Source organism: Bipolaris zeicola (genome assembly GCF_000523435.1).
Source record: "Bipolaris zeicola 26-R-13 unplaced genomic scaffold scaffold_0, whole genome shotgun sequence".
NCBI classification, from domain to species: Eukaryota; Fungi; Ascomycota; class Dothideomycetes; order Pleosporales; family Pleosporaceae; genus Bipolaris; species Bipolaris zeicola.
This window is the reverse complement of record NW_006912049.1, coordinates 411587-431939: the sequence shown is the minus strand read 5'-3', so window position 1 is coordinate 431939 and position 20353 is coordinate 411587. Positions and strand designations below refer to the sequence as shown.

At 53.1% G+C, this 20353-nt stretch overlaps 7 protein-coding genes across 7 annotated transcripts; 4 read left to right on the top strand and 3 right to left on the bottom strand.

Moving 5' to 3' along the window:
- Positions 1-265: 265 nt before the first annotated feature.
- COCCADRAFT_31771 (uncharacterized protein) lies at positions 266-1666 on the bottom strand (the record flags this gene model as incomplete). Its single annotated transcript, XM_007708177.1, has 4 exons — positions 266-409; positions 445-522; positions 751-1120; positions 1317-1666. 4 exons carry the CDS (start codon positions 1664-1666, stop codon positions 266-268), a joined length of 942 nt encoding a protein of 313 aa, XP_007706367.1.
- A 1667-nt stretch (positions 1667-3333) lies between these two features.
- On the top strand, positions 3334-4132 carry COCCADRAFT_21470 (uncharacterized protein; the record flags this gene model as incomplete). Its single annotated transcript, XM_007708132.1, has 2 exons — positions 3334-3541; positions 3843-4132. The coding sequence occupies 2 exons, from the start codon at positions 3334-3336 to the stop codon at positions 4130-4132; spliced, it is 498 nt and encodes a 165-aa protein (XP_007706322.1).
- Positions 4133-4867: 735 nt separating this feature from the next.
- On the top strand, positions 4868-7583 carry COCCADRAFT_31770 (uncharacterized protein; the record flags this gene model as incomplete). The annotated part of the gene is made up of 2 exons (XM_007708176.1): positions 4868-6153; positions 6203-7583. The coding sequence occupies 2 exons, from the start codon at positions 4868-4870 to the stop codon at positions 7581-7583; spliced, it is 2667 nt and encodes an 888-aa protein (XP_007706366.1).
- An 875-nt stretch (positions 7584-8458) lies between these two features.
- Positions 8459-10507, bottom strand: COCCADRAFT_145 (uncharacterized protein; the record flags this gene model as incomplete). Its single annotated transcript, XM_007708097.1, has 2 exons — positions 8459-10406; positions 10464-10507. 2 exons carry the CDS (start codon positions 10505-10507, stop codon positions 8459-8461), a joined length of 1992 nt encoding a protein of 663 aa, XP_007706287.1.
- A 210-nt stretch (positions 10508-10717) lies between these two features.
- On the top strand, positions 10718-16905 carry COCCADRAFT_144 (uncharacterized protein; the record flags this gene model as incomplete). The annotated part of the gene is made up of 2 exons (XM_007708096.1): positions 10718-12532; positions 12586-16905. The coding sequence occupies 2 exons, from the start codon at positions 10718-10720 to the stop codon at positions 16903-16905; spliced, it is 6135 nt and encodes a 2044-aa protein (XP_007706286.1).
- Positions 16906-17144: 239 nt separating this feature from the next.
- COCCADRAFT_31767 (uncharacterized protein) lies at positions 17145-19190 on the bottom strand (the record flags this gene model as incomplete). The annotated part of the gene is made up of 4 exons (XM_007708175.1): positions 17145-18596; positions 18647-18858; positions 18951-19097; positions 19145-19190. 4 exons carry the CDS (start codon positions 19188-19190, stop codon positions 17145-17147), a joined length of 1857 nt encoding a protein of 618 aa, XP_007706365.1.
- An 825-nt stretch (positions 19191-20015) lies between these two features.
- On the top strand, positions 20016-20347 carry COCCADRAFT_80830 (uncharacterized protein; the record flags this gene model as incomplete). Its single annotated transcript, XM_007708257.1, has 2 exons — positions 20016-20228; positions 20282-20347. The coding sequence occupies 2 exons, from the start codon at positions 20016-20018 to the stop codon at positions 20345-20347; spliced, it is 279 nt and encodes a 92-aa protein (XP_007706447.1).
- Between the last annotated feature and the right edge of the window lie 6 nt (positions 20348-20353).

Sequence of the window (20353 nt, the reverse complement as noted above, 5' to 3'; positions counted from 1 at the left end):
CGACATTATCAGATGCCAGGACACGGATTATCAATGTCTCGAAGCGGAGATATGTGTCAGTACGCTAACGCGCAAGGGAAGCTCCCGACGTTCTATGAATAAGCCAGCTGGCCGAGAGAGAGCCACTCAGGAAGACAAGGCATTGGGCCTTGTAAACCGCAATTCCAGCCTTGCGCGTGCGGTTTTTTCTCATTGTGCATCCTTGGGTTGTGGGGGGGATTTATTGATCTAACAGGAGCATCACCAGGCGTTATATATCAAGCGTTCAGCGACCAGCAAATGCATACGGGTTTATGTTTCTTGTAGCCCACAGTTTATTATCATGTTTTTTCTTGGTTCTTATGATATCATGTACGTGGAATTTGGAAGGGGACACAGAAGGGGACAAGGGGACAAGGGCATGTCGAGTCTAGAATGTCTACGTTCCCTCGCACAATGGCTCACACAAGCACCAAGTTGGGTCAAATTCCTGGCATCGCGTGGCGGGGAAGACGGCCCTCGGGGAAGCAGAGTGGTGGCCGCCTGTCCGCTGAGAGATCGCAGCGGGAGGATTTTTTGCAGGAATCAGCAAAGCAGGAACACGGAACACTTGCTGCTTGGGGATTCTTCCCCTGCCCCCCCATGGATCAACCCGGCTATTTGGTTCGTGAAAGAACACATCTACGCTGCTGACACGGTCTTCCATCTTAACCCAGGGTCCGCAGAGGGAGCTTGTGCGAAAAAAAAACGCAGCGTCGACGCTAAACCGACATAGCAAAAATCTAGGCAATGCCGAGGTAGAGACTTGCTCAGCGACTGAAATACCGTCGAATAGACTCGAAAGGCGCGAAATCGCTTGGACGTAATTTCAAGGGCATGCGCACCAACAATTCCAGACTCGTTTTCACACTGCATTACATTAGCCAAGGCCAGGCGGGCGAGGCTGTCGACCAAAAGGCCGCACGGCCCCTCTGTCAGATTCGAGTAACGATCAGACGAGCGGGCCGTTGTCGCCACGACTTGAGGGCGGGAGTGGGAGAGGCCTCGTACAGGAGCAGCGCATCCATCGTCCAGGCGAGCGGCCAGCCGTGAAGCGATGACGGCGAGGGTTCCAATCAGGCGCAGCACGTTTTTCTTCTGACTGTATCCGGAGCCTCCCAGAGTCAGCAACCATGACATGCGCGACTACCGTGCGTCAGTGAACCATGCCGTTGGGACGTGAGCATCTCTGCAATGCCGCCATCCGTTGGTTGTACATACATGCTGTATGCAATATTCCCTGGGCTGGTCGTCGCCCTGTTCGTCACCCTGTTCGTCACCGGGCAGCGGGACAATACTTGGAGCTAACTGCCTTGAACGTCGTCCTTGTCTCGGAAGCCGTTAGCCGCGATGCGTGGGTGACTATCGGGGGTTGCGGGCTGGCAGTTGCAACACCAAATCTACCGCAGCATGGCGTACATAGATGCATGCATAGGTGGATAGCACCGGTGACGCGGGCATTTCCGGTCTGACACACAGCTCGAGTGGTACGTAGTTCAGCGTCGCTCGACGCCAGTTGCATCGAGAAGGTGATTGAAGCTTCAGCGTGCATGCTGCCAAGACCGTCACTGCAGCTGAAGACAGCGCCTCGCGGTTGAAACTCGAATAGGAATCTGCGAACAGATATGGTCGCTGTAGCGGCCCTCATTGGCCATCAGGCGAGGTTACGAGGGCGGACCGCAGTACTACATCCAGGAGCAGACGGCAGCTATCTCGACTGGCGCAAGACCTTCATCTCTCCTACGTAGCAAACCGGACGGCTACCCTGCAGATTCTCACTCAGGGCCTCCATCGGAACCAGAGCCTCGGAATCCCCCCCTTGGTTATGCGCGCTTGAGTGCTGTGCGCAATAATAAGTAGCTTCCGATTGTTAACTACTCGGGATCTCGGTCCAGGTGGTTCGGGCTTGATATTGAACAGACGCGCCGAGGGAGAGGGGCCTTGGCTGTTTCCCACCCACTCTGGCCCCACTGCAACATGCTGACCCGAGTCTTGCTGCTGACGTGTGGACTTTAAGGCGAGAAGCGTTGCAAGGGTCAAGCCGGCGGGGGCGCGGCTGCGCGGGAAGGATGACAGTCACTTGATCCCTCGACCCAAACTCCCGCAGGGATACGACAGAGAAAGAGAGAGGGAGAGGGACAGACGTGGCGCAAAGAGAGTTGGTTACCCGACAGGCGACATGTATCATGAGGCGAAGAAAGAGTTTCCACACTCGGACATACGACCTCTGGCGGGTTGAACAAGCGCGGTAGAATCGCCGGACATTATCCGGTAGCCGGCTATGACGTTAAAATACAGCATGTGATTGACAAGATTGAAAGAAGGGGACCCTGGCGATATTGCGACCAAGCTCCGCCGTTGTGCGGAGACCGAGAGTGCCGCGATCCAGGTATCTGACTGCCCACTTTTTTTCCTTTCTTGCCCACACCCAGCGAATGGCGCAAAACAATTGTCCGTGGGATGTTTTTTTCTCGTTGCCGGACGATTCACCGTGTCAGGGTGCAATCGCCGGCGGCACAGTTGCAGCCCTGGTCGACTTGGCCCATCTCAAAACGTCTGAGTCGTATGGTCTACTGAGAATAGTATGGTCGGTTGCCTGAAAGAGGCCCCACATTACGATGGCCTTGATTGTTCGACCTGATACGAAAGAAAATGCACCTGGTGCGGCCAAGAAGTGATGGACATTCGCTACGTCTGTATCATACGATCTCGACCGAGCGGCGACATCACAGTCAGTAGGTATGTGCATGCATGAGTTAAGTATATCCTAGGGGGAAGTCGGGACATGTGGGGGCCAGCCTCATCTCGTATTAAGCGCCTTGACAAGGTGATTCAGACGCGCAAAGGGCGCCGGGAACCTCTCCAGAACCGAACTGGATGTGCATCTCTGGGACTCCGCACCGCAGGTGATATACACTAGGGTAGAAGAGCCTGTGAAGCTCATTATAGGCGACCCGTTCCCTGGCGGAGACTTGACACGGTCACTGCAGCCAGACCATGACGGCGATTGAATCGCCAAACAACTGACTTGCATACTCGCTCGCGTGGTAACCCATCGCGCGAGGGAGCAATGGCCCGAGTATACAACCCATGTGGTGACCTCGTGGGCGCCGCACGAGGCTTACCTGCATGTTCCCTGGTTACGCCAAACCCCAGGACCATGGACATAGCTCGCAAATACTTACTCGGTTGTTGGCTATGCCGCTTCAGACAGGCTGCCGTGCTACCTTCGAGAAAGCCGGCTAATATCAGTTGCCGTTCGCTGCCTATAGTAAACGGTCAGGGCGCTTGCAAGGAAGCGGCCTTCGCGTGGAGATGGTTGATTGTGAGACGAAACGGCAGCAAGTAGTCGATGGTTGCAAGAGACTGCCTGCTACTGCAGTGCGACCTAGGAGACCCGCAATTATAGACGTAATGGGGTATGATACGGCCGAAAGCGGTATGCTAGTCGTTGCCTCTTTGGCCGCTACTGCTGCCGGCCACGGCTTGAATGTGGTTGCGTCGGCATCGGCATCTTCGATCTGTATGTGCTGTGCTATGCAGTCAGCATGTCTCAGTCATGTGCTCATTGCTGGCAGCTTCAGAAAATAACTACTAACAGTGGCGCATATGGGTACGAAGAAAAATCTCAGTGAAACAGCGCCGATTTGACTATGCCGCAACACCTGCTTCATGCAGAAAAGAGACAACGTCACAGCCAATCAATGCCTGTCTACCAAGTCTTTTCGTCTTTGTTTACTAAACAAGTACTGCACCAGCCCCTGGAACCTTATACTAGAACTGGTGTTTCTTCGGCTCCTGCAGTGGATGCTGATGCATATTAGTGCCACCGAAGCTCAAAAGTAGATATGAGTGGCCAATGCGTGCCCATACTCCAGCTTCGGCCTGCTTTGTCCCCTGGGGTATTACGGGGTGTCCACAACGACGACAGTCTGGAGCATCTTTGAGTTGCCGGTTTTCCGGTCAAGAACCCACTGTGACGAGTGTGAAGTCAGGCAAGATCTGGGCCCTCGAGTGCATAACATCATCTACTGCGCCGCAATGCTACGCAACTCCTGCGAGATATAGGGAGGAATCACCAGTTGACTCGACAGTACTGTGCAATCAGACCTAATGCTCCTACAATAGTTTCAGATGACACTTCAGGTACAAGAGGGTGGAAAGGCGTTCCAATACGACGATTACGGGTGACGTGAATGCTTTAGCAGCCCTTTTACTATGCGATATAGTGGTAATGACATACATATGGAACCAGTTCACAGCAAGTGTTAACAAAATTTATACGGATGTGAGCACTCAGCTACGCAGCCAAAGGGCGATAGAAGGGCGTTGCGTCTTGTCACGATTCACATGGGAGCCTAGCAACGACAGATGATGGCTTGCCCCACTGAACGGTGACTCCCCGCAGCCCCGAGCTCGGACCAATGGCTAACATCACGACAAGTTGATACTTGTAACCTCTGGTGACCGTCTCATACCACCATATCGCTTGCCATCATCTGCTTCACTATCTCACTAAATCGAATATACAAATGTCTTCCTTCAGTCTGTGATCGCCTCATTGGCATCTTCACGCAGCTCCCCCAACGAGCTGTTTCTAGCTATCGTTTGACGAAGTCTCACCCATTACTTGTGCTCTACACCCGTCAAAATGCTTCCTCTTTTATCGCAATTATTCCGGACGCACTTCTTACACACTAACTCGCGATCATTACCACGTTTACACACCGTCTCTGCTAAAAGAACACCTTAACACACCATCTGACAAGTTTGGCACATTTCACATCATCCCAACTAATACATAGAAGGTTGGACGCTTCCAGCTGTACCCAAATACAATTTCAACAACATGGCTTCTATATTTACTTTCGATCCCGACCCGCCCCGTGTTTCGTCGCCCTGGGCGGCAACTTCAGTTGGCGACCCGACGGAACCGTCGAATACCTACCAAAAGACCAAGTCTCCTCTTTCAAGAATCAGCGGCGATGGCGAGCAGCAAGGACTACACGGAGATCCTCTAGCAGATGCAGTAGACTATACACATATTACCAGGTTGGAGGCGGAGCCTCAGGATGGTCCAACAGAATATAAGCTGCATCTACTTCTGAGGCGGCGACGGTCGTTCACTCGAGCCACCACTGGTCGGCATATGTCTGGGTCTACGCGCCGAAGTGATATTTCTATACCAGGATCGGTGGGCCGCAGCGTATCCGAGTCGGGCCTCGTTCAAAATACTCCCCCACCGTTGGCCTCTACACAGTCAAAGCAGCATCGTCTTGAGCAGCTGACGACGCAGCTGTTGTGGCGGTTGCAACAGTCATGTCCTTATCACATATCCTCATCGAAAGCTCCCGTGCTTCCTCATTTCCCGGGCGATGCGCGCCTCTCAGCCCCTGAAATGCCACAACGGCTTCTGCCTGGGCTTGAGGAGAGCAAGGGGGCGCTCTACGAGATTGGTGTCGCTGATGACGGCAGCATTGTTGGTTTAGCAGAGGATGAGATGGAAGAGAGTCTGAACAACTTGCGCGTCATGGCTGCGAGTTTGGGCTGTGGGGTAGAAGTCTTGCGTAGGGTCCCAGTCGGCGAGTGTGAATGGGTTGAAGATGCAGGAACTACACAGCAAAGAGTACAGCGATCACAACTATTGGTCGCCGAGGCTCTAGTGCGTCCGGAGCAGCATCTCGTGGATCACACAAAGAAGAATTGTAATGGCGCTTATGAGAACACGTCAAATGCAGCAGACAACAACGCAGCTCTAGCCAAGGCCCCACAGGCTACCAGTGAGCAGATGCGGGTGTCAGTCACCGGAGCCACTATGTCTGGAAAATCCACTCTACTCGGCACGCTTTCTACCGCTACACTAGACAACGGCCGTGGAAAAAGTCGGCTTAGTTTGCTCAAACATAGACATGAGATTGCATCGGGAATGACCAGCTCCGTCACCCAAGAGTTGATAGGATATCGTGACGCGGACGATCACACGCAGGTCATCAGCTACGGGTCTGGAGATGTATCGTCCTGGATAGATATTCATGCTGCAGTTGAGTCTGTAGAAAGCGGCAGACTCGTGTTTCTTTCGGATTCTGCCGGCCATCCCCGGTTCAGACGTACCACTGTTCGTGGAATCGTTGGCTGGTTAGTTTACTCTATTTTCCATGTTTTTACTAGGGCTGATATGGTACAGGCAACCACATTGGACGCTTTTGTGCGTGCCTGCAGATAATACAGAAGATTCCTCTGGCAAGCTCGGAGCATCACCCACGTCAGAAGAATTACTTGGACCAGCTGCTGCAGATCTCGACCTTTCTCATGCCCACTTGGAACTATGCCTTGCTCTGGAGCTACCACTTGTGATTGTCATCACCAAGTATGATCTTGCTACCAAGAACGGGCTGAAAAGTACTTTAGTCAAACTCTTCTCGGCCCTGAGAGAGCACAACAGGAAGCCCTGTCTCATCACTGACTCTTCGACGGCAGTGCTGGAAGCCGATTTGCATACAGTCGAAGCAGCCGATCTTGAAGAGACTGAAAAAACACTCTGCTTGCTAGAAGACTCCCCTCTCGCAGCAGTACCTGTAGTACTCACCAGCGCAGTCAAAGGAACAGGCATACAGAAGCTGCATGCGTTCCTGCGCAAGCTTCCTATGCCCAAACAGCCAGAACAGCCACCGCCTGAGTCACCATCCCCGCTTTTCTACATCGAGGATGTCTACAGCGTGGGCATGAGCGCCCCGGACGAGCAATGCGCCATCATCGGTGGTTACATCCGCTACGGCTCATTATCAATCAGAGACGAATTACTACTGGGCCCATACCCCGCCGACGTCAGTTCCGACGACAGCGACAGCGGCAGCGCGCGACCAAATCGCAAGCCCCTAATAACGCAATCCCGATCCTTCCCAGGTGCCCTCACCACAAAATCCAAAAACGCCTCCCTGCGTGAGAGCCATAGCGAGTGGCGCCGCGTCCGCATCACATCGCTTCGCAATCTTCGACTACCAGTGCGGACGCTGCTGGCGGGTCAAGTAGGCACCATGGGCATCATGCCCGTAGAGTCGCCGATGGTCAACACGTCCATCAATCGTATCAGAAAAGGCATGGTACTCGTAGCTCGCGAGCCCAAGGCGCACAAAGTCATTCGAGTCCGGTTTGAAGACAAGCAAGCACAGGGCGTTCGGGACCTTGGTGTTGGAAGTGCGGTCATAGTGTACATCGCTAGTGTCAGGGCGTCTTCCAAAGTCGTTTCTGTGGCTGCTGAGTCTCCTGCTACGCAGCCAAGCAGTGTCGATCGGAATGCTGCTGCTACTGCTGATGATGATGACGAAGATGGGTTTGGGTTTGGGTTTGATAGCGAAACGGAGGATCAGGTGGATGCTGCGGAGAGTGAGCCTCCGAGTGTCGTTGTTACGTTCCAGTTTATTGCTTCGCGGGAGTTTGTAGAGGTGGGTGCTAGAGTGCTTGTTATGCCGGGTGGTGGGCTGGGGATTTCGGGTGGAAATGAGCGGGGTGCAAAGGGTATGGCTGGGCTGGAGGGGTTTGTTGGGAGGGTAATTGAAGATGTGTAGTGCTAAGTTGTTGGAAGGGTTTCTTAGTCACGTTAATGACTAGAGTGATGTCTTTGACTTTGTTTAACAAATTGTGTTTTTCTATTTGATGATTATTTTCTATTGTAAAAAGATATAATATAGCCTCCTCACTTGCAGGTATCGCAACACAAAAACACCTAACTAACCATTCAACTTGAGCAAATTTACATCTTGCTATGCACGACATCACGAGATGAACATATAAAGACGAAAAGATGTCGCACTCTACTTCTCCCCCAAAATCACCCATCTTCCCCTTCCATCTCCCTCACACCCTCATCACCACCACAGTACCCGTCCTCACCCGACATTGCACTTCCCCTAATGAGGTCGCACAACCGGCTAGAGTACAAAAAAAAAAGTGGAGGAGAATCGGCGCAAGCAAGACAAAAAGGACAGAAAACGAAGAAAAGGTGATTGTGATCGGAGGGATGATGTGATTGGAGTGCACGCCTCCCACCAGCTATCCAGACGAAACAAGGCTCTACCACGCCATCCTACGAGAGGAAAGGAGGACAAACGATATATCGTCGGCGACTGGTATGAGAGACTTGGATTGATCTCTCGCAAGGGCTATACTGAGCAGCAGGAATGAGTCTGGTCGCTGAGCTCCACCTTAGGCCGCGAGGTTCTTTTGTAGCTTGGAAATGTTGGGTGAAGGGAAGAGAGGAAGGACTAAGAAAGGAGGTGAGAAATGTAGAGATGCTTACGGTAGAAGGCTAGAAGAGCTGATCGTGATAAGAAGATTGGATTATTTTTTGGGGGATATCACAAACAAGGCTTCAAGTATCCAACGGTTCAACAAATGACGAGCTTTGTGTCGCGTGCTGTCTTGGGGTATTCATGTACTGCGGTTAAGCTGCAGAGGATGCAAAAAGGACCTTGCGAGGTCCGCCTGCGGTCAAGTTCTTTGAAGCGGCACCGTTGGTGACGCTGCTTTCCATGCTTTCGAGCATTCTGTCCATACCACCAAGGTCTAGCTCGCCGTGAGTGAGTAGGGCCTGGTCGGTTCTGGTGGTTGTTTCCTCCTCGAGTTGTTCGCGTGCAAACACAGCGTTCATGTCTCGTCCGAGAGGTTGGCTAGTGCTTGCAGCTATGACTAGGCGATGTTCCAAAGATATAAGTGTGTCTCTTGCAACGGCCATGCGTGAGGCCTGTGTCGTAGTGTCAAACTGGGAGACTGAGGTGATGGCTTCTCCGCAGAGTGACACGTCTTGGATTTGGAGACCGGGACCGGGCAATGCGCTGCCATTGCTAGCAGAGACAGTGCGAGCCCAGAACTTAGCGAGGTCTGCTATCCTGTAGACTTCTGAACCGTACCAGATGATGACCGAGTCTTCTGAGGTGCCATTGGCCAATGACAAGGTGGCGACGGAGATGCCACCACGCGTTACAACAGCCGAGCTCGTCGAGGTTCCTTGGAATAGTGCTTCTTCCTTTCTGCGGCGTGTATTGGGTGTCATGGGGGCCAATGAGTTGCGACTGGCGCGTTTCGGGCTGGAGGGACCACTGCTACCTGCGTCTTTTTCTGACGTTCCAACATAACCTCGTAGAGAGAAGACCGAGGGATCTGCTGGCGGATTTGGACCAGACCGATCGACATCCCAAACTCCCCATTCGCCGTCTGCCAACAGGGCAATGATATGACGACCATCCGAAGCCCAGGCGGCATCGACAATGGCTTTGCGGGAAGCAAGGACCGGAGGCGTGAGTGTAACATTCTTGACAGGCTCAAATGCTGTCCTCAATGTAATTACAAAGGCACCTGGCTCAGAAGAAGCGCCACTCATTCGTTGCTTGCGATTAGGTGCAGCAAATGGATCGTATATCCGTGCGGTTCCTGCGGAATCGGTAATGAGCAATTGGGAGTGTCGACGCTTGGGATATTGGGCGGTATTGAAAGCGACTCGGGATGCGGGTTTGCGCAGAGTGAGCGTCTTGCATGGTACGACAGGGTGCGCGACTTTGATCGCCGTCTCAGATAGCTCAAAGCGGAAGATCCTCAGCAGACCTCCTAGCTCGGCAGAGTGTGAGGCTACAAGCAGGTCGAAGCCTTCCTCGCCACGCGGTTGGGAGCGCGGGCGCGACTGTTGCTTGCGACGTCTGCCACTTGGTGTCGCCCCGGTCTCTCCCTCACCATCGATGTCCATGTCGTCTTCTACGTCTTCTAATACACCAGGCTCATCCCTGGCAGTCCAAGTCATGGTGACGCCCCGAGGGATGCTTTGGTGGCCTTGGATCTTGACGATCTCCTCACCAAACTGTGATGTTGAACTAAATGGACTGGCCTTGGCCGCATTCGGAGGAGGACTCAATGGCAGCGTGATTAGACGCACGGTAGAGTCGGCGCATGCGACGGTGAAGACAATGCTTTTGCTGAATATGGGCGGTGTGGTGTCTCCTGGACGCAGAGCAGACGCATGGGGTATCTGGGGCACAGCGATGTGACGGACTTGGGTGCTGAGGGATAGCGAGATGTGCCGAACGATTGAGGGATAGGGTTGGTCTGGGTCGAGCTCTTCGTCGTCCGCCTCGAACTTAGCCTTTGGTGGGGGTTGAGGGGTGGCTTTTGCAGGCGCGTCGTCGTCCGAGTCGATGATCATGATCGCATCGCCGCTGGTGCCGTTGACCTTGGGCGGCTTGGCTGGTTGTTGGGGTTGAGGTTCCGACTGCTTGAGCCGCTTGCCGCCTCTCCAGAGAATGCCGACGCCAGTCTCGTGGCCATAGAGAACAATGGTGGAGCCATTGGGAGCTCTCACAGGGTAGACGGCCGAGGTGAGGACGCGATGCCGAAGCTCATACCTAGACAGCGGTGTGGTCAGTGGCAGTACCGAAAATTGAAAGGTAACATGAAATTACCTCAGCTGTGTCAGCTTGCCCTTGGTGGTGACAATAGGCTCCATAGCGACAGGGAGGGTGTGTATGGGTGGGAGCGAGTGAAGGAAGGTCGGAGGTGATGCGGAGGTTGAACATTTCGGGCAAGACGCGCTCGAGGCACGGCCATAGCGCGTCACCAACAAAGAGACATACCACCACCACCAGGCCCCGGCAACGAACCACCCCGCCCCCGCACCAGGCCCAGGTGTCGCCCATATGGCAAGACGAGCGTCGCCATGGCCTCTCTCTGCTCCATCGGCGTCCACAAGCCATCCGCCTGGCAGTATCTGGTGCAAGAGGGCATCTTGACCGAAGACAGCACCCAAGCCGACTATGCCTGGCATACATACACCGACGACGACCTGCCCGACGAGCTTATCACCACCAAACACCACGTCGTCTGGTCACGCGGCGGCCTTGTTCGTAAGGCATTCAACTTTGAAGTCGAAAAAGAGCCATTGAAGCACGCACTTCTGACTTGGTTTGTCGTCGACGAGCCCGCACATGGACTTGCAGACAGGGCACAGAGCATGCCAGCTCAGAATGCCGCCCACCATTCCCAGAGCTTCCTCACCCAGGGCACCCAGCCGGCTACGGATCCAACAGCCCCAGTCAACAATGCACCCGCCACAGTCGAGGTCCGCTCCCGCGCCCTTGTTGTTTTCCTCAGGTCCCAGGCCCACGTCTTCTTCCTTTCTGGCACTACTCATGTCGTCAACCTCCCCTTTGAGGTAGACAAGGCTTTTCCTGCTGCTCGGGGCGTCCTGGTGCAGAGGAAGCTGGCGCCACTGCATCCCCCACCCCCCAGTCCACCGCTCCCTGCAGCCCCAGTAAATTCCTTCCTCACAACCAACCAGTCTTTTCTCTCCCAGCACCTCTCCTTCACCCAGACCTTATCACAGCCACATCACCGCAATGTCTCTTCTATTGGAACATCACGCCGTGGTACGTCTCGCCTCTCAGGCGCGACCATGTACCTTGATGACTTGATCAACCCTTCTGCGCCTATAAACCCAGAGGCGATACCCAGGTTGTATTCATTCACAGATCCACTGTCAGAGCTGGGATTGGTGGTAACTGTCGTGTCGGGAGGTCTCCGTAGCAGCCTGTTGACCACCAACGGCTCTGGTAATCGAAGACTGGAGGCCATTGATAACGCTGAGGACATCATATACGTATCGCCACAGAATGAGCTTCTCTTTGATCGCAGCGGGAATGACAAACCCCTTTTGCTAGTAGTAACTGCAAACCATGAGACGAATGTATTGACCATTTGGTCTGCGGCCTACCTTGAGCCAAAATCTATATCCACTTCTCGCAAACAACACGTTCCTCTGCCAATCACCAAGTCGCGAAGACGTAGCTCTCACGGTACCACGGTACCGGGCACAGGAGCAACAACTCCCTCAATTCGTGGCGCTGACAGGTTGAGAGAAAGCTTTGGGGGAGCCCCACGAAGCAAGGCTCAACCACCCTCATTCAAGATCACAGCCAAAGAACGTCTGTCTGATCAGGCTGTAGATGATGCTCTTGCTTCACAACTCAACCCCGATTCTGACATTGCGCGCCAACCCAAGGAGTCAAGGCGAGTGAGCTCGTTATTGTCTCGCGCTGAGATTTCGACTAGCTTCGATAGGAGCGCTTTTCAGGACAAGGCAACATCCCGAAATAGCCTGGGTGGCAGCTTCTCCGCAAGTTTCAATGCAAGCCAGCGAAGTCGACATTCGCTAGGCCACGATCGCACCAGCTTTGGTGGCCTTTCACAGTCACGCAACAGAGCCTCTACCCCTGGAAGTGTTACTTCACGGATGAGCTTAGGTGCTGTCTCAATCGATGACACTTTTGACGACGCCATAGACGAGGATACTTTTGACACCATCGAGGACTATGACGAACTTGACGATCTGTTTGCGCCGCCCGATGCCAAAGGTGGCCCTCGACCCGGTGATGGGCTCCACAAGGAGTTGGTAGTTAGTGCAATTGCCGAAATCCCAGTTACTCAACATCTCAAGAGCGGATTGTTTGCCCTCGGAAATCCGTCTGCTCCACAGGTGTGTTGCCATATAACTGATTTAAAAGAATTACATCACTGACATGCACACAGAGTGAAACACAGCCCGAGGTGCTTACACTTAATGCGCCCTTTAATTCAGCAACACTGCATGAACGGAAGCTGTATATGTATATATCACACCCATCGTTGCAGCATCCCCTCGAGTGTGAGCTAGCAGTAACGCGGAAGCGACTATCCCCTTCTGCATCAGCAACGCAATCGGGCTCAAACAGCGCTGCTCCCCGGTACGCCTGCGTTCCTAGGTTGGTCAGTAGCCGGGAGCTTGAGGGTACATTGGACCTAATCAAGTTACGTGACGGACATGTTGAGCGTGTTGTCCAGCTCACTTCAAACGATCCTCAGGAAGATTGCTTATCATTGACCGCAGGATGGGGTACGCATCTACCAATGAAATTCAGTCTAGGTGCCTTGAAGTTGCATAATCCCTACGCCATATTACATCTTGGGCAGAACAGGGCAGCGGCAGGGTCCAAGCGAACCATAACTGCTAGCCAACCTTTACAACGGCTGTTATCTGCTGGTGCCAGCGGGAGGCTTGATGTTATCGACAGCCAATACTTTAGGCACCGGATGTCTCTGCGCCTGTCGCCTTCAGATGGATATGTGGCAGAGCTTTTCAAAGTGCTGTTAACGGTCCTCCCCAACTACACTGGTGACTTCGTCCTGGAGATATGGTGGCATATTCGCAAGTCACTTTCGGAAGAGGGGACCGAAAAGACATCAGCAGATTGGTCGGCCTTTGTAGCCACTTTGTTCACTCTTGTTGTTCCCTTCATCGAGGAGAAAAAGAGCAAAATCAAGACTCGTTCAAAGTCTACCCAACGCAGAAGCTTGGGTCGCCCTTCAAGCCAAGCCAAGCCGGACGAGCTGATAGATGATGCAGACTCGGCATGGCGTCTCATGTGCAGTCGTCAGACTTCAACAGCCCATGCGAGGAGTTGGGAATCATCTCCTTGGACTTGGGCGTTGCGTTTGAGCCCCATGTCAACTACCACCATGAGCCCATCGTCAAAAGACCAGTCATCACAAGAGCACTTGCCCTCAATCGCACAGCAGATCAAGGTCAAAGATGACACAATCCCCTCTTGTCTTGAGATTGCACGGCGCTATCTGCAATCACCAATCGGCAAAGCGACAAGCGACCACTGGAGACGGATGTCCCCTTCCGAGAAGCAAGACCTCCGCATTTCATCCCTTTCTGAGATTGTCGTTTCTCTTCATCTTTTCCGAGAAGAGCGCAAACTGGATACGTTGTGTCAGGATTTTACTGGCGTTCAGCCTGGCAACCTTGCACCCATACTAGCACAAATTAGCTATTGGTTGCGCTGGGATGCTTGGGACTGGAGACAAGGAAGCTTCTTTGACCTCGATGGAGGCTCAATCCATGACTGGACTTACGAAGAGACCATGCTTTCCAGTAAAGTTCGCTTACACGGCCAGCCGTGGGATACGCCGCCATCCATTTTGGATTGGCTCACCACTGTCACAGGATCTCAGCACTACGCTCCGTTTCCCACATTGGCGACGCTTATTCGAAAGTCTAAAGCCTCGCCACACTCATCTATCAATATCGATGAAATCATAGCAGGTGTCACGCCCCGAACAGTGGCACTACATAATTTCTTCCGCGATATCGACCCTACTTCGAGTCCTAGACGAGTAGTTGAGCTAATTCAGAGGTGTGAGATCAACTCCGATATGCTCGCTACGTTGCCAGAGGCTGCCAAGGCACCGCTGATGGAAGCAATCACAAGATGCCAGGCGAATCCACCTACAACATGGTCAAGCTCACTTTTGAAGCTTGTGCAACGCGAAGACCTTGACCTCCATCATAACTCAGTTCGAGATTTCTTCAACGACGGTCATATTAATACGTCTGGTGGCGCTCTTCATGCAGCTGGCATCACGCGCGATGTCCATACCATATGCCAGGCCGCTGATCGTACGGAACCTATGCAGTCGACAGCCGAAGTTGATCGCCACTACATCACAAGACTGATTTTTCGCGAAGACAGACGGTTCATGGAAGCTTACACGCTACTGGAGCCGTTACGGCAGACTGTTGCCGAGTACAAAGCCGATAACAGGCAAGACGACGCTGCAATGCTCGAGGGGCAAAAAGCGCTCATGCAATGGGTCATGATTCGCACCTTCTCCCTGCCTGTGGGCAGCTCTATGATCAAGTTTAGTAGCAAGAAGCCTCTACTGACAGAGAAGTACCCTCTCTATGGTTTCTCCACCTCTTGTCTTATGAAGCCCATGGGTAACGTTGTAACAGCTGAAAGGCAAAATTACTCCGAAGAGAAGTACTTTTGGGCTTTCTTCAACGCAGGTGCTGCAGCTGGACTGGGCATCTCGCGAGATGCCCAAGGCATTGATACTTCGTGGATAATGTACAACAAGCCTGCTGAATTGACTAACAAACATGCTGGGCTCTTGCTCGGGCTAGGCTTGAACGGACATTTGAGGACAATTGCCAAATGGTTGTCGTTCAAGTACCTTACCCCCAAACACACCATGACATCGGTTGGACTACTACTAGGATTGGCAGCTTCGTTCATGGGCACAATGGACACACTTGTCACACGACTGCTGTCTGTACACGTCACTAGAATGTTGCCAGCGGGAGCAGCAGAACTGAATCTCTCCCCATACACGCAGACTACAGGTCTGATGGGTATCGGCTTGCTTTACTACAATACTCAGCACCGTCGCATGAGCGAGGTTATGCTTTCGGAGATTGAGCATGTGGAGGTACCAGATCCCTCCGAACCGCCAGATTCTCTGCGCGATGAAGCCTATAGGTTGTCTGCCGGCTTTGCACTCGGCTTCATCAACTTGGGCAAGGGAAAAGACCTCCGAGGTCTTCACGATATGCGCATTGTTGAGCGCCTCATGACTGTCGCTGTCTCACCCAAGCCAGTAAATGTCGTACACATCCTCGACCAAGCGACTGCCGGAGCAGTCATCGCAGTGGCCCTGATTTTCATGAAAACCCACGACCAAAGCGTAGCCCGCAAGATCGACATCCCAGATACGCTGCCACAATTCGATTATGTTCGCCCTGACATCTTCCTGCTCCGCACCTTGGCGAAACACCTCATCATGTGGGATAACATCGAAGCATCAGATTCGTGGATCATCAGAAACCTTCCCTTTGAGTACCGCGAGGCCTTTGATCTTAAGGGAATCGCACGCCTACGAAGCGAACAGATGCCGTTTTACAACATTCTTGCCGGTCTGTTGTGGAGTGTCAGTCTCAAACACGCTGGTACTGGAGATACTCAAGTACGCGATTTCCTGATCAAGTATCTGGATCAGTTCATTCGAATCAACAAGCTGCCGGCTGTGCGATATGATTCCAAGTTATCCAAGAACACAGTACGGAACTGCCAGGATCTCATTGCCCTAGCAGCCGCCACCGTTATGGCAGGCACAGGCGACCTTGACGTTTTCCGTCGCCTTCGCGGTTTACATGGCCGAATCGGACCAGACGTCCCCTACGGCTCCCACCTCGCAGCCCACATGGCCTTCGGCACCCTCTTCATTGCTGGCGGCACGCAAACCTTCAGCCGTAGCAACAAAGCAATTGCCAGTCTCATCTGCGCCTTCTACCCCATCTTCCCCTCAGACGTCCAAGACTCAAAAGCCCACCTCCAAGCCTTCCGCCACTTCTGGGTCCTAGCAGCCGAACCCCGCTGCCTCGTCGTCCGCGACGTAGACATCGGCCGCGCAATCTCAATGCCTATTACCATCCACTTCAAATCCCGTCTTCCCGACGGCTCGAAGACGAAGAACCTCGTTGCCCCTTGTCTCTTACCCGAGCTGCCCCTGATCAGCAAGTTGGAAACGGCAGATCAGAGTTACTGGCCTACGACTCTCGATTTCTTGAATAACGCAACGCATCTGGCGGCTTTTGAACGCAATCAAACGCTCCATGTGCGGAGGCGCTCCGCGCACGATACGTATGCTACAGCGTTTAGTTCTACGCTTGTAGCACTCAATGATGCCCAGTCTTCGCGGACATCGCAGCTTCTCTTCCATTGGCTTTTTACACTGCCGTCTTTGTCGAACTTCGTCAGCGCCTCCGATGCTGGTCTGATTCTGCCGTTGGATCAGCATTCCAAATCTTGGCTCGATCCCGGGGCTACGGTTGTGGAGTCACGACTTGTGCTCGCGCGGCTTGCGGGGAGCGAGAAGGTGGAGGAATTGAGGGTGCTGAGGGGGGTGTTTGAGTGGGCGCTTGCGGCTTGTAGGAGGGATGGCAAGTTGAGGTGGCTTGGGAGAGAGGTTGTGGAACGGATCAAAGCCGGGGTTATGGATCGGGCGAGGCAGATGGGTGGTGGGTGATGGAGACTGTGGATGCGTGTGGGACCTAGGATTGGGAAAACGAATATGTAACATCTGAATTGATACCTTTTTAGTCGTGATCAAACTGGATGATGAACATAAATGTGAACTTATATCTTTTTTTGACAGGTCGTGTACTCTCGCTATCCATATAATTTCTCCATGCTACACTGAAATCACAACACTCTATCCGCAGGGCCTTTAGAAAGAAAACATAAGAAAATCTCGACTCTTCCCATCTACAATGTCAAGGGCGCGATCCATTCGCACTTTGGCGGTGTAAGCGGAATATCCTCGTCATCGTTGAACCGACCGAGCTGGGCAACACGCTTGTAGATCTCTTCCAGCATCTTTCCTTGCTCGCCCTCATACTCTTCGGGCTTGCCTTCCTTGTAGCGGTCCTTGGCATCGATGGGTTTGCCATCGGGCGTGACACCAGGTACATGTGGACGCCCTGCTGAAGCGGGCTGTGTAGCAGGGGCTTGCTGTTGTGCTGGCTGGTTGGGCGTAGTCATATTAGCAGTAGGCTGGGTGGCAAAGGGTGAAGGTGTGCTAGCTGGGGCTGCAGATTTCTGTGCTGTGGAGAAGGGGTTGGCTGGCTGTGATTGTGTTGCGGCAGGTTGTGTGGGCTGAGTGCCAAAAGGTGAGGGTTTGCTTGGCTGGCCGAACGCTGGGGTTTGTGATGCAGCGGCGCTGGGAAACGGACTGGGCTGTGCAGGTGTCTGCTGCGTTTGTCCAAACGGACTTGGATTCTGTGATTGTTGGGCTTGTTGGCCGAACGGCGAAGGCTGAGGTGTCTGCTGAGCTTGTTGGCCAAAAGGTGAAGGACCCGACTGTGCTGCTTGCCCGAAAGGAGACGTCCCAGACTGTGCTGTCTGGCCGAATGGCGATGCACCGGATTGTGCCGCTTGAGCAAAAGGAGAGGCATTAGCGCCGGGTTGCGCAGGCTGGCCAAATCCGCTTTGTCCAAAGCCTGGTTTACTGAAGGGATTCGGCTTCTGCCCTAGAGCATTCGTCTGCCCGAACCCAGATGCCGCGCCTGGTGTTGATGGCTTCCCGAAAGCAGAGCCTGCACCCAAGCTACTGGCTTGTCCAAATGCGCTCCCTGCACCGGGCATAGACGGTTGCCCAAATCCAGAGGCGCCAAAGGCGGGTTTCCCAAATGCACTGCCACCACTACCCAAAGCTGAAGGCTGACCAAATGGTGATGGCTTTTGACCAAGTGCTGAGGCGGCACCAAAGGCTGAGGATGTCTGGCCTGTGTTCGATGCTTGACCAAACGGTGACGCAGTTTGGCCCGGGGTTGAAGCCTGACCGAAAGCTGAGGTAGTTTGACCGGGATTTGAAGGCTGACCAAAAGCGGATGTGGTTTGTGCTGGGTTTGACGGCTGGCCAAAAGCTGGTTTGCCGAAGGCTGGTGTTGAAGTCTGTCCGAACGCCGATCCTTGAGAGGCTGCTGCTGTCTGGAATGGGTTTCCAGGTGCTTTCATAAACGGATTAGAGGCTGCGGCTGAAGATGTATTTGCAGCGTTGGTTGAGTCACTTGCACTAGCGTTGCCTTTGGCAATGTCAATCCGATTCGGATGAACATTGGCGCCTTCTTCTATATACCGGATAGCACCAGGTATGTCATCGAGGATTGCCTTCACTTGCTGCTGCATCTTTTCATTGAGAGCAGATTCTTCTTGTTGCTATGATCGGTTAGTTTCTAAAAGAATCAGTCTCAGTTGCTAAGACTCACCGCTTGGGGCTCATTGCCAGCTGTGCGTAAAGTATAATACCGCAGACGAAGCTCTTCTGGGCTGATCTCGACTGGTCCCTCGATAAGCTGGCGAGGAGCCTCACGTCCTGGGCCATAGCAAGACAGCGGATAGATTGGCCGTTGGGTGGTGAGGTCGTTCTTCATGTCGTCCCGATCCAGATGGAAGCTTGGCGATTTAGCATCACGGTTACCTGTATTGGGTGAGTATGAATTCAACAAATAATCGAAATTACTCGGAGCCATAGAGTAGGGTACTCTGAGCGATCGACAGGGTCTTGCATACCCCCAAATGTGTTGGAACTGCCATTTTGGCCAGGACGATAGCGATCCCCGTTGAAGGCGCCAAAGCGGTTGTTGTTTGAACCGCCAAAGGCACTTCCCCCACGGTTCGCATCTCGCGAACTTCCGGGGTGTTCATTTTTGCAGGAATCTGATTGATGTGAGTGTGGTGTACCAATGGGATGGCTGGCGGTCTACCTCCAAACTTGCATGCGCCTCGCTGATAGTACGTGCAGACGCCCATGTTACCAAATAGGCAATTTGAGCCTTGCTGAAACTGATAGATAGAATTTCAAATGAGCTGTGGGGAATCAGTAGGGTCTAGAAAAGATGACGTGACGTTGGAAAGTATGGACGAAAGAAGAAAGCGGTGTCTGAGCGGCTGAACCCGACCGAGGCTGGGGTGAACGGAAACTTCAGAGCGAACGGACGCGACGCGCCAACCAATCAACGCGAACAACGCAGCGTGCTATCCTTGGTGCGCTGTGGACAGGCGCCAAAAGGCGCCGCACAGATGTCACTGTATGTGTAGGATTTGGTGGTTGTTGTTGTTGTTGCCTGCTAAGCAGCCTTTCGGCCGTCTCTGTCCATTTGAAGTAATGTGTGCTTGGTAGATGGCAGTAACCAGCGATAAAAGGCTGGTGTAAACAGTAGGAAATACGCTGTGCGAGTTTTTGGTGCATGATATGTTACCTACCTTGTCTCAAAGGCGGCCCAGTCAGCCACAAGTCGAGTTATTCAGACGTTCTAGCAGATTTATCGTGTTGGTGTATTTAGCTACGTGTGATGCTGATGCCATTGAGAGCAGAGCGCGACAGGTATACGCTAGTACGCATCTGAAGCTAGTGCATCGTCCCGAACATGCGGGCCTTCCACGTACGCCACCATTGAGGGTGTTATGGATTGCGGCCAGGATGCGTTTTGCGCAATGTACATGCAACTTCAACCTCTCGCTCTGCTGTCCCGTTGCCAAATCTACCAAGACAATTGCCCTAGGCTCGCTCGCTAGCCCACAACATCCAACGCCGACTCAACTTGTCCTAAAGCACTACTTAGCATGACGGGGTAGATGCACGCCTTCTCTATTCTTACCATTGGCATCTTCGTCGCGGGATACTCGACTGCCCGTTGGGACCTTGTGACCCGTGTGTACGAGCTCACCATATTCGCCTGGGACCACGGCGTCGTGACCAGAACTGCAAAGGGGTTCGCCTTGCTGTCCCTGTTGTTTTTCCTCTTCATACTGCCCGTGGTGCGCATCGCGGCCCAGGAGACAGATCTGGTCAGTAGGGCATGTACAAGTCTTCACATGGCTGGTTGACTAAATACTTGTAGCATCCCAGACTTGCAGGCACAGGAATATCTGCGCGCGAGCAGCTCAAACGTCGTGGTTCTTTCTAGCGAGAT